Source organism: Manacus candei, unplaced genomic scaffold (genome assembly GCF_025592945.1).
Source record: "Manacus candei isolate 608988 ecotype Guabito, Panama unplaced genomic scaffold, ASM2559294v1 h1tg000018l, whole genome shotgun sequence".
Classification (NCBI taxonomy): Eukaryota; Metazoa; Chordata; class Aves; order Passeriformes; family Pipridae; genus Manacus; species Manacus candei.
Window position 1 is genome coordinate 7,802,943 of NW_026138066.1, and position 13,397 is coordinate 7,816,339.

Sequence of the window (13,397 nt, forward strand, 5' to 3'; positions counted from 1 at the left end):
ACTCCTTTTCTCTAACTCCCACCCCCTTCTATCAGCAACAAATTCTTGCCACTTGAAATGAGAGGCAGCAAGGAGGAACAGACTGTGAATTTTATTCAGGAGTCTTCAGACACAGCAGTGAAGCAAACACCCTGCTCCCCAAAACAGGGATCTCCTGGTGCTGGCTGACACAACATCAGGTACCTGGGCAGCACACCTGTCTCCTCCTCACCCTGCTGACACAGGGCTGCTCTGGGGGACAGGGAGGGAGGCACCAAGGAGCAATGCAGGTAACCCAGAAAAGGACTGTGGCTCTGCATTTGCCCTCTGGCCATAAGCCCAGACCAACTGCCTGCAACAGCAAAAGGGCAAGGACTGGTCCTTCTGCAGTTGCCACCACCTTGGGTTCCCATTTGCATCCAGGGTGTTCAGGAAGGGACCGCAGGCTGCAGTGGCTGATTGCAGATGTCCCCACCAGGGGCCACTGTGACATTAAGGAAAGCCAGACTGCCAGGCATAGGAGGGGGCCGTGGGCTCCAGCTCCTACAGCAGCCCAGAGGCTCCACGGAGCATCTGCCCTCCTCCAGGGCTGGAGGCTCAGGCCTCTGAGGTGAGTTTGTAAAAAAAACATGACTGCATGTGAAGAGTGAAGGGGGCTGGAGGGCGTCACTGTGGGGCAAGGGGCTGCCATACACTGCAGTACAAAAATAAAGGTACAAACAAGAAATGAAAAGGCTGGAGTGTTGAGATCACATCCTCAGATCTCTGGCTTGTAACAGCTATAGAAGGAGAGAGAAAGAGAAATAAAATCAACGGTAGGGAAAAGAGCAACTGAGCATAGAGGGGAGAGTGAGAAACAGAAAAAGGGAAATGACAGAGGAAATGAGAACAAAAGAAAAAGAAAAGAAGTGTGGAGTGACGGTGGAAAAACAGAGCAAAAGGAAGCAAAAGTCCATGTGATTAACATACACTGACTTTTAAAATAATAACACACAGGTCCCACAACCATGGACAAGGAGGCTCTCAAAGAGAGGGAGAGAGAAATGTCAGACAGCTAACGAGTGCCCAGCACCAGGACAGATGGAGAGTGGCACTGAGCACCTTCAGTTTAACTAGATCCCCACAGATTTCCAGTATGGAGAGGAAACCCCCTTCTAAAGGTTTCCATACCCTGTCCCACTCATGTTGGCCAGACAGCCTTCCTAAGCATGAGGCAAAGCATAGAGGCTCATTCTGTTTGCAGCTGTGAGAACATCTGGAGTGGGGATTGGTCATTTCTGCTCTGCCTTCACCACCCTTTCCCACTGCGCTCACACCCTGGCAGGGCCAGTGGGGGAAAAGCCCAGGGAAGTGGGAGCAGGGAGGGAAAAATAACAAGCTGCCTTCTGCAAACTGCTGGCAGGCAAAAGAGCTGCGGACGGCAGCCTGGAGGAGTGATCTGGTATGCGTGTCATGCAGACACGTGGCAAAATTCCCCCCCTTCCCCGAACCACCCCTGCCTGCTTTGCATTCATTTCCACCCCTTCCCCAGCTGCACTCTCCTTTCTGCTGCCAGAGCCTCTGGTCCAGAGCCATAGGATCTGCTTGGCAAGTAAAAACACACATAGGATGAGAATAGGTAGAGCCACCTTAGGGATGAGTCAACCTCCCTTCCCTCCTTCCCCTCCCCAAGTTCTACAAACCAGGGCCATACCCACAAGAGGGAAGTGAGTCACTCATGCAGAGCTCAGGCTGGCAGGAGCTGGGAGTGCAGACAGGTAACATACCTGCAGAGGAGGAAAAGTGAGGAGCAGAGAGAGACAGGACCCTGGGCAGAGACCACTCTGAGCCCTGGGAGACAAAGAGAGCAGAGGGAAGGATACTGGAGGCTGGAGGCTGGCGAGTGGGGCAATGTAGGAGGTAGATGACAGTGCTGGGATGGACACGGAGGGGAGCAGAAGGGAGGGTCCGCAGGAAGAGAGTTTAGCGCAATCCCGAATAGATGGACAGTCTGCAAATAAAAATAAAACCATAGATAAACCAAACAGTTTAAAATACAAAGCAGCAGCCATGGTAACAGGTCTCCCCTCTCAGCTTTATCTCCAGAGAGACTCCAACTCCTGGAGAGGACAGTCCCCACACCCCACACCTGCTCTAGTCCTTCCCTGCTGCTAGCTGTGAGCTCTCACCAGAAAGGTGGACGGGTCTATGCCTGGGGGGGATATTTTTATCATTTTCCTCAAGGATTTGCTGCACCTTTCTCCTCTGCTTCTGCTTCTGCCTCTGCCTCTGCCTCCTCCTCCACCTCCTGCTCTTCCTCCTCCAGGTCCTCCTCTGTGCTCTGTGGCCCAGCATGCAGGACAAAAGGAAGAAAGAGTGGAGATACTTGCAAGATGACCCATGGCAGTTCTTTCTGACACACAGGGAATAAAGCAATTGTCATGACACTGGAATAAAAAGGGACATTTCCCCATGGCCAAGACAATTCTGGGTCAGGGAGCAGAGAGACTTTTTTTCCTCTGGAACATCACATCAGGGGTATCTAACCCACTTACAAGTGCTGTGACCCCACTGCCAAACAACTGTCATCAGTTGCTAGTGTTCCTTCCTCTATCCTAGATGTCTGCAGGATGCCATGCACTGCCACACATTTCTGTCCTTCCCTCAAAAGGGGAGCAGGAGATATTGGCCCCTTAGGCAAAGACTCAGAAAAATGAAAGAGAATGCCGCAAAACCTTCAGGGAAACAATGCCCTAAAGGCAGTGACACACACAGCATGGGCATGAGAAGGCATGAGGGGGATGTTAGAGTAGCATGAGAAGTGCCAGGGTCACTTGCTAAAGCCATTTGCTACACACAGCCAGACACCACCGCTCCAACACACACACTCCTCCTTTTGGGCAACGGGGGTAATGCCATGGTGCTGAACACCAGGGCAGGTCCCTGTATTTCACCACTGAGGTGTCCCATGGTCACAGGTGAGAGAGGAAAGAGAGAGAGAGCAAACAAGAGTGAAGGACCTCATAGGCAAGGGGAGCAGGGCCATAGCAAAGTTGATCTCACCTTGGCTTTGTGGCTGGGCTCAGAGCTTAGGCCACTGGGGGAGTTGTACAACTCTTTGGAGACCACACACAAGAACTCTGTCTGATCCTCATTCCCATAATTATAGGACGAGCCAATGTTCACAAGCTAAAAAAGATGAGAGCAAGAATCACAAGCGCATGTTCCTGCAAACATCTCGGGAGCACGGCAGAAAGTCCACCATGCAGCATGGAGTCCAGTCCATACCCACAGTGGAAAGTCCTTATAACTAAGCTGAGGAGACAGCACAGAGAACCAGAGGTTAGCCAGGATGCAAAACACTTTGGCCTCACACAGTATCCTCTAAACCTCTACAAAAAGGGTAAAAGAGAGCCAGTGTGATGGCTCAGTCAATGACTTACCCAATATTCTCAGAGATGTAAGGAGTCTTATGTGGGGACTGTATGACATCCATGATCTTTTCAAAGGCAACTCCTTCCCACCCTGCTCCACCTTATCCATACCTGTTCAAAGCGCCATCCGTCTGACATAGTGGAAACCATCTGAGTGAGTTCCTCTTCCTGGCACTGTAGCACACGGTAGACATGCTTAGGAGGCACCTGACAGCAAAATTGCAGAGCATGTTGACAATGGTCAGATGTTAAGGCTGTTGCCCTCCTGCAGAATGAAGTGGTAGTACCCCTCCTGGACAGACCTGTCCTCTCCCCGCGTCCCAGGTGAAGGGAGAGTGGAAACCACAACCCAGCTTTCTACTGTGCTGTCATGAGGAGCAAGAACAACTCTTCTGGAAAGGAGGGATTGAGCAGAGTGCTTCTTGAAGTGTCCTCACAAGATATGGACTCTTTTGATGGAAAGTTTGCACTTGTCATTACAAAATCAGTTTTGCAAATGCTAGAAATGCTGATGGGGGTTTGCAACACTAAGTGACTGTATTGCTGGAGGCTTACAACCTGAGGCAGACATGATAAAAAGTGAGATAGCAGCCAATGCTCCTTCAAAGACAGATTTTCAAAGGTCAAGACAAGGTGTGATTTTGCCACAGGGTTGATTCCTGGTGACTCACTGTCTGCATTTAACTCTTTCACAGACTTTTCTTCACCTGTTCCCTTCAGGTTTCTCTACAGGTATCCCCATGCTCTTCAATGTGGTTACACTCCCAAGACTCCCCACACCAGAGCCCTCCTCTCCACGACACCGTTGCTCTCCTCACATTTTTCTATATTCCACAGCAATCAGCTTCCTGTTCTAAACACTAGAGGAGCTGATTTAGTTTCAGGGCCTACATCCAGCATTACTTCTGGGGATGCAAAACAAGCCTGTAACTTGTTTATTGTAATTAAATCGGTGGTAGCTTGTCCCATGCAAGATTTTGATGTGTAGGGACCAGCACATAATCTCTAATTAGTTGCTCCTTTCCATTCCTTGCTGCTTCTCCCAAGTCTGCTCTCCCTCTGGACTCATCTCTCCCTTTCTACATTCCCTGCTTTGCCCACCCCACTGTACCTTGCCATACCTGAGTGACTGTGTAGTCCTTCTCCTCCATTCGATCCTTGATTATTCGGATCAAAGGACCAATGTTATAGAACTCAGCTTCTTCTAAGATCCCTGAGAAAGAGACAAAAGGATCATAAAGACAGAAAGTTAACAATCCATTTCCATTTTTTTGACTTGCAAAAGATCAATTCTGAGCTTCCCAAGGTCCATAGGGAGAAATTACACAGTAGCCTCACTTTTTAAGAGGTTTCCACTGCTTGAAATTCTTACTGCAGAGAATTGAACCTTGGCTCTCTGCACCATGTTTCTAATGCTCACCCCAATGCTTTCCTTATGCTGCCTGCTACTACAGAAACAGGCACTGCCAGTGAAAGCTTGTGCTGAGGACTGCTAAAATCTTTCCCAGATAACTGGACAAGGAGAACAAATGTAGGCTCCAGCCTCTCTCAATGACAAGTCATCAAAAGACCCTGGGAAAAGCTAGCTTACCTCCTGGGACACTTGTAGTTACAGTCTGTGACTTCAGATGATCTTTGGCTCTCTTCCCTGTGCTTCACCTCAAAGCAGGTAAACAAAGAAGTGTTTTGTTTTTTTTCTCTATAGTGTCTGCATCCATCACCTCTCCTAAGGCTCACCAGTTGGCTAACAGGCCTTCAGGAAAAGGGAGGTGGTTCCCAGAGGGCCAGGGAGGAAAAGGTGGCTAGGAGCCAACATTCACATGTCCCCAGGACAGTACACAGATAATGCAGGTGGGGAGATTGATCCTTCGCTACCTGACACACTGAGACCTCTTTTGAGTTCCCCATTCAGCACTGAATTGTCTAATGGGTTAGTTTTATGCCAGCTTGTCTGCAGCAGGAACAAAAGGCAATGCTAAGCTATGAACTGGTCTCCTGTTTATGTTTTAGATTTGATATTAAAACCTGTGGATGAACTCTGTCTGATGTCAGATTTACAAGAAATGTCAAGTAAGAAATATCTCAGAATTGTGCTTATTACAATCCTGTACCATTACTTAGATATATTTTTGGAATTGTAACTGATAAGACGATTCTGAAGAAAACTCTCCTTGCTTTAGGTAAAAATGTGTAAGAGAGGCAAAAAGACTAACAAACATGCAGAAATTGTGCTTGGCAAGGGCTAGACAGCACAGCCTGTCTTTGGAATTGGCTCCTTATTAGGCACTGGCATCAAAAAATAACAAGGCATTGGGGACTGCTGGCTGGTAACACTGTGATGTTACCGAGTTATCCTATTGGACCCACTGTCAACCTCAAATGAGGGATTGCTTTGTCTGGCTTGCTTAAATGGAACTGCTGCAGTCCACAACTCATCAGAGCATAAGCAGTATAATTGCATATCACTGATTAATGATGGTCTTTATTACAGTTAGTAGAAGAGATGAGATTGGTTTTGTTTGGTCTTCTGGGTTTTCATTCCTAATTAGAAAACTTAATTATTAACAGAAAACTCAGTCACAGAACCGGGTTAAAAGTGGATCTGGAACACATGAAGAATGGTGTATTGAGACTCTGAGCTATTGCCTACTTATGTCATGGTGACATCTCTGCTGGACAAACAGTCATGAAGTCACAACACTTACAGGATGCTTTCCTCACCCACTCCCCTCTAGTAAAGGAAACATAAGTATGCTTCCCAAGAGCTGCAGGAACAGCTCTGAAATTCCCCCACATGAATCTCCAAAAGGAGAACAAGAGACAACACAGTTGACAAGTCCTGTCGTGTCCTGGCTACAGCAACAATGTTAAGCATGAGGTTTCTGAGCTCTAAGACTCACCCTCTTCAGCCATATCTTTATCCAGGACCAGCTTCCCATGACGGAGGAAATTCAGGATGGGTCCAAAGTAAGTGGGGTCCCGGTCTATTAGGTATGCACCAGTCTCATCCTAGCAGCAGAGATAAACCACGAGGAGAAAACACCCAAGGGAAATTTGTAACCAACCATCGAATGCCCTAGACTATAAGAAAATACAAATCTAAGCAAAAATGTCTACTATTTTTAAGATTCCTTGGAAACCTGAGAATCCCTAGCCAAGTCAGCCCAGCTTGGATTTTAACTCTTGTATTGATCTGCTCAGCATGCCCACCTCAGCAGGGATCAACCCAGTTGAAAAAGCCCAAAAATAGGCATCAGTCTCCTTGTGCAACTGTGCATACAGGCCTGGCGTGAGAGAGCAGAGATCCCCTAACAGGGGACGAGGCTGAGTCAGGCAGACACATCTGGGAAGTAGTCCCAGGATGTGGGGTGACAGAGAGGCAGGAGAGCAGGAACAGAGGGGAGATGGCCTCCCTTTTCCCCAGCTCCAGAAGACAGGTGCCAGGCAACAACACAGCAAGGTGGAATCTAGCAAGAGGAAATCTTTCCTGGGAAAAAGAGCAGGCATTCCTCACTCAGTTGCTCCTGCAGCTGTCTGGGTCTGGCTCCATCCCTGCATCCCTCCAGCCCTCCCCATGCTCGGTGGGGCACGGTGCGGGAGGCAACCCAGCTGCCTTACCCGGTCCGATTGCAGCTCCTCGCCCTGGCACAAGCGACAGAGGAAAGATTTCTGCTCCCGACAAAGAGTCTGCCTGGTGGTGAGGAAGACGGTGCCCCCCACATTAAGCCTCACCCACTTGGCCTGGGTGCCAGCGGGTGGCGGGATGTCCCAGGTGCAGCGTAGCCCCACGGCGCCCTGCATCTCCTCCCTGCCCTCCATCCTCATCCTCACCCCCACCTCCCCCACGGCGTGCAGGGACTGCCGCAGGTGCTGCCTATCGGAGAATGCTGGGATCTGTAGTTTATCTGCCTCTCCCTCCGCAGCAGCCGTGTTTCTTGGGGGACAGGATCTTCCCTGTGACTACCAAGGGAATCCTGAGCGGAGGAAGGATGCGCGGTAGTGGAGGATATCACTGCGGCTATTAGGGGTGGGCAAAACCACAACTCCACAACGCTGACACTTCCTGGCTTTTCCCCTGTTCCCGTTTTCGCAAGCCAAAGGCAGGCCAACACTCCGGAGGTGCAGAGTGTTATGCAAAAATCGTCGGCATTTATTTCCATAGACATCCTCTCTGGCTCATTAAGAAGTTCTGGGAAATGTAGTTTCGCAGGGGGGTGCACAAAAGGGTGATGGGAACTGTAGTTTTCCCAGCTCGCTGTTCCTGCAATGAGGATGCTGTAACGAGGGGGGCTGCACTGCACTACCTGACCCCGGCTCTGCTGCTGGTACTCTGTCTGCTTCCAGTCCTTGGTCTTGTCTGCAAGCTTCCTCGGAGACGGGAAGAACAACCTGCTCCCTGACAGTCAGCAGATTAAGCTCCTCAGAGCTGTGCTTCACAGCATTCCCTTCAGGAGATCCATTACCCCAGGCTCACAGCTCAGTGCTGCATCAGTTGCCATGCTTTCTCGCAGCAAAATATGCAGTGGCCTTCTTGCTAACATATGTAGGGACACTTCTGGGAACTGTATCCTGGATCTGCATGAAGTGCTGGCAGGGGTCAGGAATAATTTTTCTTCCAGCTCAAAAGAGTCACTGACTCAGAACACTTCCCCCATTGTGCTGCTCTACCAGCACAAACCATGACAGGTAGAGACCCTCCTGCATCCTTCTCCTCTGCTCCTGCCACCTCTGTGTCTGGGCAACAGAGAGCTCAGATTGTAACTTAGCTCTGTGTGAAGTTTTACCTCTGCCCCAGGCACATATCACCCGCTGAGGCCTATGTGCCAATCCCACAGTATGGAATCTAGCCCTGCCTCTGTCACTCGCTCCTGCCAGGTCGAACTTGGCGCTCAGCAGCCTGTGCCCCACGGGACTCTGTTTAAACACATTCCTGGGCACGGACACAACCTGAACAAGCTCTCTCTCCGGCAGCTCTGCTTTTCCCACTCCCATCTAAGCACAGTCATGCTTGCCAGCAGCTTGAGCACACTAAGAATGGAACGGAAAGGCCAGTGTTTCACCTCTATGTGGCCCAAAACCTTCCTTCACCTAAGTAACTTCCTGGCTCTTCTTTGCCAGGCAATGCAGCACTGCAGAAACACAATGGTGCCTCGCAGACACTTTATTGTTCTTGCATCTAGAACTTAGTGTCTTTTGGGGGGGGATTATTGAGGGAAGAGGCTGTTTAAAGAGAAACATTATGTTTTACTCTTACATTCCTTTTCTTCTTGCTCTTCCCTCCTCTTTTACTTGAAAGTTACTTCCTTTTATTACTACAGGATATGAAAGCAGTGCCACCCTTCCCTAAATCATCCAGGGTTTCCTTCACAAAGACTGCACGTGTACTTTGCTCCTTCTGTGAAGGAGTGCAAAGAGGAGAGAGAGTATAACACAGAAAAGGTTTGAAGATTGCTGACCTTTAGCTAATTTAAGCACAGGAGCAATTCATCTGCTCCAGGGGGTAAATTCGAATAATTTTTAACCAGCACTAGAGTGACGTATAGCAGAGAGAGGATGAAAAAATATTTTTGCCCACCTATATGGGGCAGACTATGGCCAAAATTCGTGCCCAGACCTTGGGCCAGTCTCCACTGAGCAATAATGTGCATCAAAGATTCTCAGATTAATACCGACCTGCGTTGAAACATCACACAGTGCAACACAGCTCTGGGCTGTCAGACTGCTGCTCTCCTAATTCTGGCTCCAAGTCAAGCCTTGGCAAATTGGAGACCTCTGCCCTGGTGTGTAAGGAATGCAGTCTGTACTGGCTGCAGCTCCAGCACAGAATTAGGGTGAGGTCTGTGGCTCTCCGATATGAATGCAGCAGTTGGGTAGCAGCCTACAGCCCCTTATCTCCCCCTCCAAGAAATCTGCCCTGCCCTAATTTTTTTCCCTCTCTTACCAACGGTTCACCCTCCCCTTTTCCTCCTCTCACAGCCCCTCACCCTCTTGCTCCTTTTTGGGTCCATCTTTTGCTCTCAACACCTTTTTCTCCAGCCTCTCCCATGACAATGCTGCTCATGAGTCCAGGATGGTCTGTATTCAGGGCACAATTTCTTCCATCAAAACCAGCCTCCACCTGTGGTTGACACCTCAAGTCTTGCTTACTCTAGGGCCATGGGTTGAGCAGTTAATTGGTAAAGAGGTATATTGTGAATAAGGAAAGATGTCAATGAACACCACTTCCAATACCAGAACCCTCTCTTCTGCAACATACAGCACAAAATTTATTGGAAACTCACCGGGGCAGGGATTTCCCCACAGTATGTGGAAGTCCTCTTTAGGGAGAAGCCAGTCTGTGGTGAGTTACCAACTGAAATGCTCCAATGAGTTGGTGGTGTGGGCTAAATACAGACCTGATTGCACATCATCACCAGACATAGTTCTGAGAAGCAACTAGCATGCCCTTGTTAAGGTCCATTAAAATCAAGCAATAGAACACAGGAGAGGTAAGTTTAAATAATCGGTGGTGTTCAGTCAAAGGTTGGGCTCAGTGATCTCTGAGGTCTTTTCCAACCTGAAAGTTTTATGATCCTACAGCTGTTCCTCCTGCTTTGATGATAACTATATATAAAACACATCACAGAAACAGAAAAGAGCAATCAAGAGCTTACATGGGGCTGTGTGATTGTGTAACACTGTAACACCGCTAAGTACCCGGTGAAATCACAGGGACCATTGCACAGACACACTGGGAGCAGGAAAAACTTGACAGACATTGAATACTGGACTGAACAAGAGCAGAAGAGAACAGAGCAGAGGGTAAACTGAGAGTTTCTTGGTTCAGCAGCCAGCAGGCCTACAGTGCAATCCTGCAGAAAGCTACACACACTGCAGCGCTCTGTACTTCCATTGCAGCCTGACAAGTCAGCCGTGCCCATGGCATATGACGCATCATTGACATTGTGGAGCTGCTCTTAGGGAATTGTATTGTGGAGCAGCAGTGGGAGCAGGTATCGCCGTGTGTTGGCATGGACAGTGTCACCACTCTGACAGGCTGGGAACACATATCTGGGATTATGTGGCATGAGGAATCAAAGAAGAAACCAGAAAGAATTAGTCAACACGTCCATGTAGGATTGGTGCCACTCTCTTTTCTATAGGAAGCGGAGAGGGGAGGACAAGTAATGCTCTGACATTTTGCCATTAAGCCAACATGAACAGGCACAGAAAACTCCCTGCACTGGACTTGGATGTGGGAGGAACATAGTTCACCTGCAGACAGTAGAGCCTTGCTCAACAGCTAGCTGAGCCAGGCATATTGGAGCAGAGAGAAAGGCCCCGTGGCATGCAGGTGGGCTAATCTTTCTCCAGCTCCTTGTGCTGCATGAGGTCTGTGAGCAATGTACCTTAAGTGTGTAAAGTCTGAGTGTATATGTGCATCACTCAGCACCTTTGCTGGACGAGTGCTGGGAGAAGGAGAGAGAATGGTCATGTAGCACCCGGTTGCAAGCTGGGACCAGGAGAGATGGGAGGAACATGAAAAATCCCTGTAGGTAACAGCAATTACCATTGCTCATGCAGGGGTTGGGACAGCGGTGCTATAAAGAAGGGCTGCTTTAGAATCTGGAAAAGTTTGCAAGGGAACAAAAAGTTTACTGGGAAATGAAGTGTGAAACAGTGCAATCTGACTGCTAGGCAGCAGTAGGGAAGAGAGAGGAAGGCAGGTGACAAAGAAGACATGTGAGGAACAGTGGACTGTGGGATTACTTTTGACCAGACCAGACTGTTTTCACAGAGCCCAAAACTCTTTCAGGACAAAAGTATTGCAGATAGTAAAATTTATCAATAAACCAATAAAGAGTTTAGATGCTGGCCTGAGATTTTCAAATTTGTATAGAGAGCTGTAAAAACTCCAGTCTCAAGTTAGCCACAGGTCAGTGTGACCTTCCTCCTACATCATGGCTGTTGTTTAGGCTACTTATTGGCCACCATGAGCCCTATTCCACCAAAGATATGCTATTCCCATTTCCCTGTGGCAAATTTTCCACAGGAAAGTAATGAACATTAGTAATTTGCGTTGTACCAACTTCTCCCCAGCTTTCAGTTCCCATAGGAAACCCACCCACTGAGTCAGGAACATAAAGATCTGTAGAACATTTATAGTCCTGGTGCAAGTCCCCTCAGCTGTTCCATATGTCCAGTAGCATCTGTTATGGCTCAAAATAGGTTTTTGCAGTCTCCAGGCTTTGAAAACATTGTCTTGGTCTTCACAACACTCCCAGTGCTTTGCCTGCATCACAAGAACAGCTCTCAGCTAAAGGAGGGAAAACATCGGAAGACACTCTTGGATACATTTTTGATACATGATGTAACAGGGCATACCCCAGAAAGACAAAGTATCTTGCTGTGGGAAAGCAGTTCTCAATTTCTGCTCTGTGAGGAAATCAAGCCAAAACTACGCATCTGGTAAAAGATTTGCCAAAAGCTGGGAAACTGAAGAATCACTGAGACTATGTAGCACAAAATTCAGCCTGGAGAAGAGCGGTTGAGTATTTCCAACCCTGGCACACATACCAGAGAGGAGGAAGGGCCCTGCTAGATGTCATCCAGCCACACAGTCAAAACGTAGAGCAAGGGGAGAAGGAAACTTTTCATTTAGTTTGTGATCTCCAGGTGGATGGATGGCCTGTGCCACACAGCTCCCTGAAACACAAACGACAGATAAAAGCAGCTCAGTCTCAAGAGGAAGCAAAGAGATTCCCAAGGACTGCTGGGTCAGTGGGAAAAAAGAAACATAGTGCTTAAGCTACATTGCCAAACATTCTGGAAGGAGGAGCAAAAGCCAGCTCCCGCCATCCATTGCAAATGATTAACAAAGTATGAAACAATATGTCCATTTTCTCTAACAACTAAAATTTGCTGGAGAAACAGAGCAGGCACAGCCCTCCAGTTTGTATTTAGGAGTTTGGCCACATATTCACAAAATCAGCCTCAGTGCATACTAAAGGGTCACTTGTTTCAGACCCCTGTGCACTCTGTATACTCAACACTTGCTGTAACACAAACCCCAAGTCTCTGAACAGTTGGGTTGTTAGGCTGGCTGCAAGCAGGGAAATTGTATGCTTTCAGTCACTGAGTAAAAAGAAGGGTCAGACCATATGTGTGAGTGGGGAGGACAGAGGAAGGAGTAAACTGGACAGTGAAACTCCTGCTCCCCAGGTGGTGAGCAGAAATAGAGTTTGCGTGCACGCAAGCCAGGAAGAAGCCAGAGCTGCAGCCAACAGAGACCAAAGGAAATGCAAAGAATAAACACTCAGGAAAAGGAAATAATTCAATCCTTGCAATCAATGGCTAGGAGGGTACCCTGCAAATCTCTGACAATAAGCACCCACTGCATCTCCCAGAAAGGACAATTCTGTCATCCGTAGATATGTACAGGTACCTGTTGCTGCAAGCCCAAGAGAACAGAACTTGTCTCATTAATTTCTAAATTACTAGATGCAGTAATTTAGATGCAGGCTTTTTTGTGGGAGGGTTCTATGGTTTTTTGGTTTTGGGGGTTTTTTTTTTCTAGAGAAGATCCTAGAAAGAACAAATTCTTGAATGTTATCAGGGATACCTGGTGTGCTTTCAGCTTTCAGATATAAAAGACAATGGTCTTGGGGAAAAATAGGTGCCACTGTGGGCTATTCCTCTGTAGGTCTCAGTTCCCCTAAGCTTTTAGGGAAAGGTTACATGGTCTCATGGAAAGAATGAAAACACCCATGCAATCCATTTTCAACCAAATGAGGTGACATTCAGTCTTTGAAGAAGAGAGCTGTAACTAACTAATGTTGACTTTCAGGCTAAGAAAGCAAATGGGCAAGAACTCAAAAGAGGAAGACTGCAAAGACCCAAAAGAGAGGCATGTCACTGTCTTTCCTGGATGAATGACCTTGTTGAGGGTAAGAGGCATAGTTCTACTCACAGAGAGAAGAAAATACCTCATTTGAATCATCAAGACAAAGTGATCCCATAAAAGCA

The 13,397-nt window shown here is 48.0% G+C and overlaps 1 protein-coding gene across 6 annotated transcripts; it reads right to left on the bottom strand.

The window, feature by feature from the left end:
- Positions 1 to 78: 78 nt before the first annotated feature.
- Positions 79 to 13,331, bottom strand: KCTD17 (potassium channel tetramerization domain containing 17). 6 transcript variants are annotated; one of them, XM_051785097.1, is made up of 7 exons: positions 11,949 to 13,331; positions 6,293 to 6,401; positions 4,514 to 4,605; positions 3,504 to 3,599; positions 3,022 to 3,147; positions 1,673 to 1,969; positions 79 to 758 (listed from the first exon to the last, which is right to left on the bottom strand). In XM_051785097.1, exons 2-6 carry the CDS (start codon positions 6,303 to 6,305, stop codon positions 1,706 to 1,708), a joined length of 591 nt encoding a protein of 196 aa, XP_051641057.1. In that variant the 5' UTR covers positions 6,306 to 6,401; positions 11,949 to 13,331; the 3' UTR covers positions 79 to 758; positions 1,673 to 1,705. The 6 variants fall into 6 exon arrangements, with proteins under 6 accessions (XP_051641057.1, XP_051641052.1, XP_051641053.1 ...); XM_051785092.1 differs by lacking the exon at positions 11,949 to 13,331 and adding an exon at positions 7,011 to 7,897; XM_051785093.1 differs by lacking the exon at positions 11,949 to 13,331 and adding an exon at positions 7,011 to 7,894 and having other exon boundaries at positions 1,746 to 1,969.
- Positions 13,332 to 13,397: the final 66 nt, after the last annotated feature.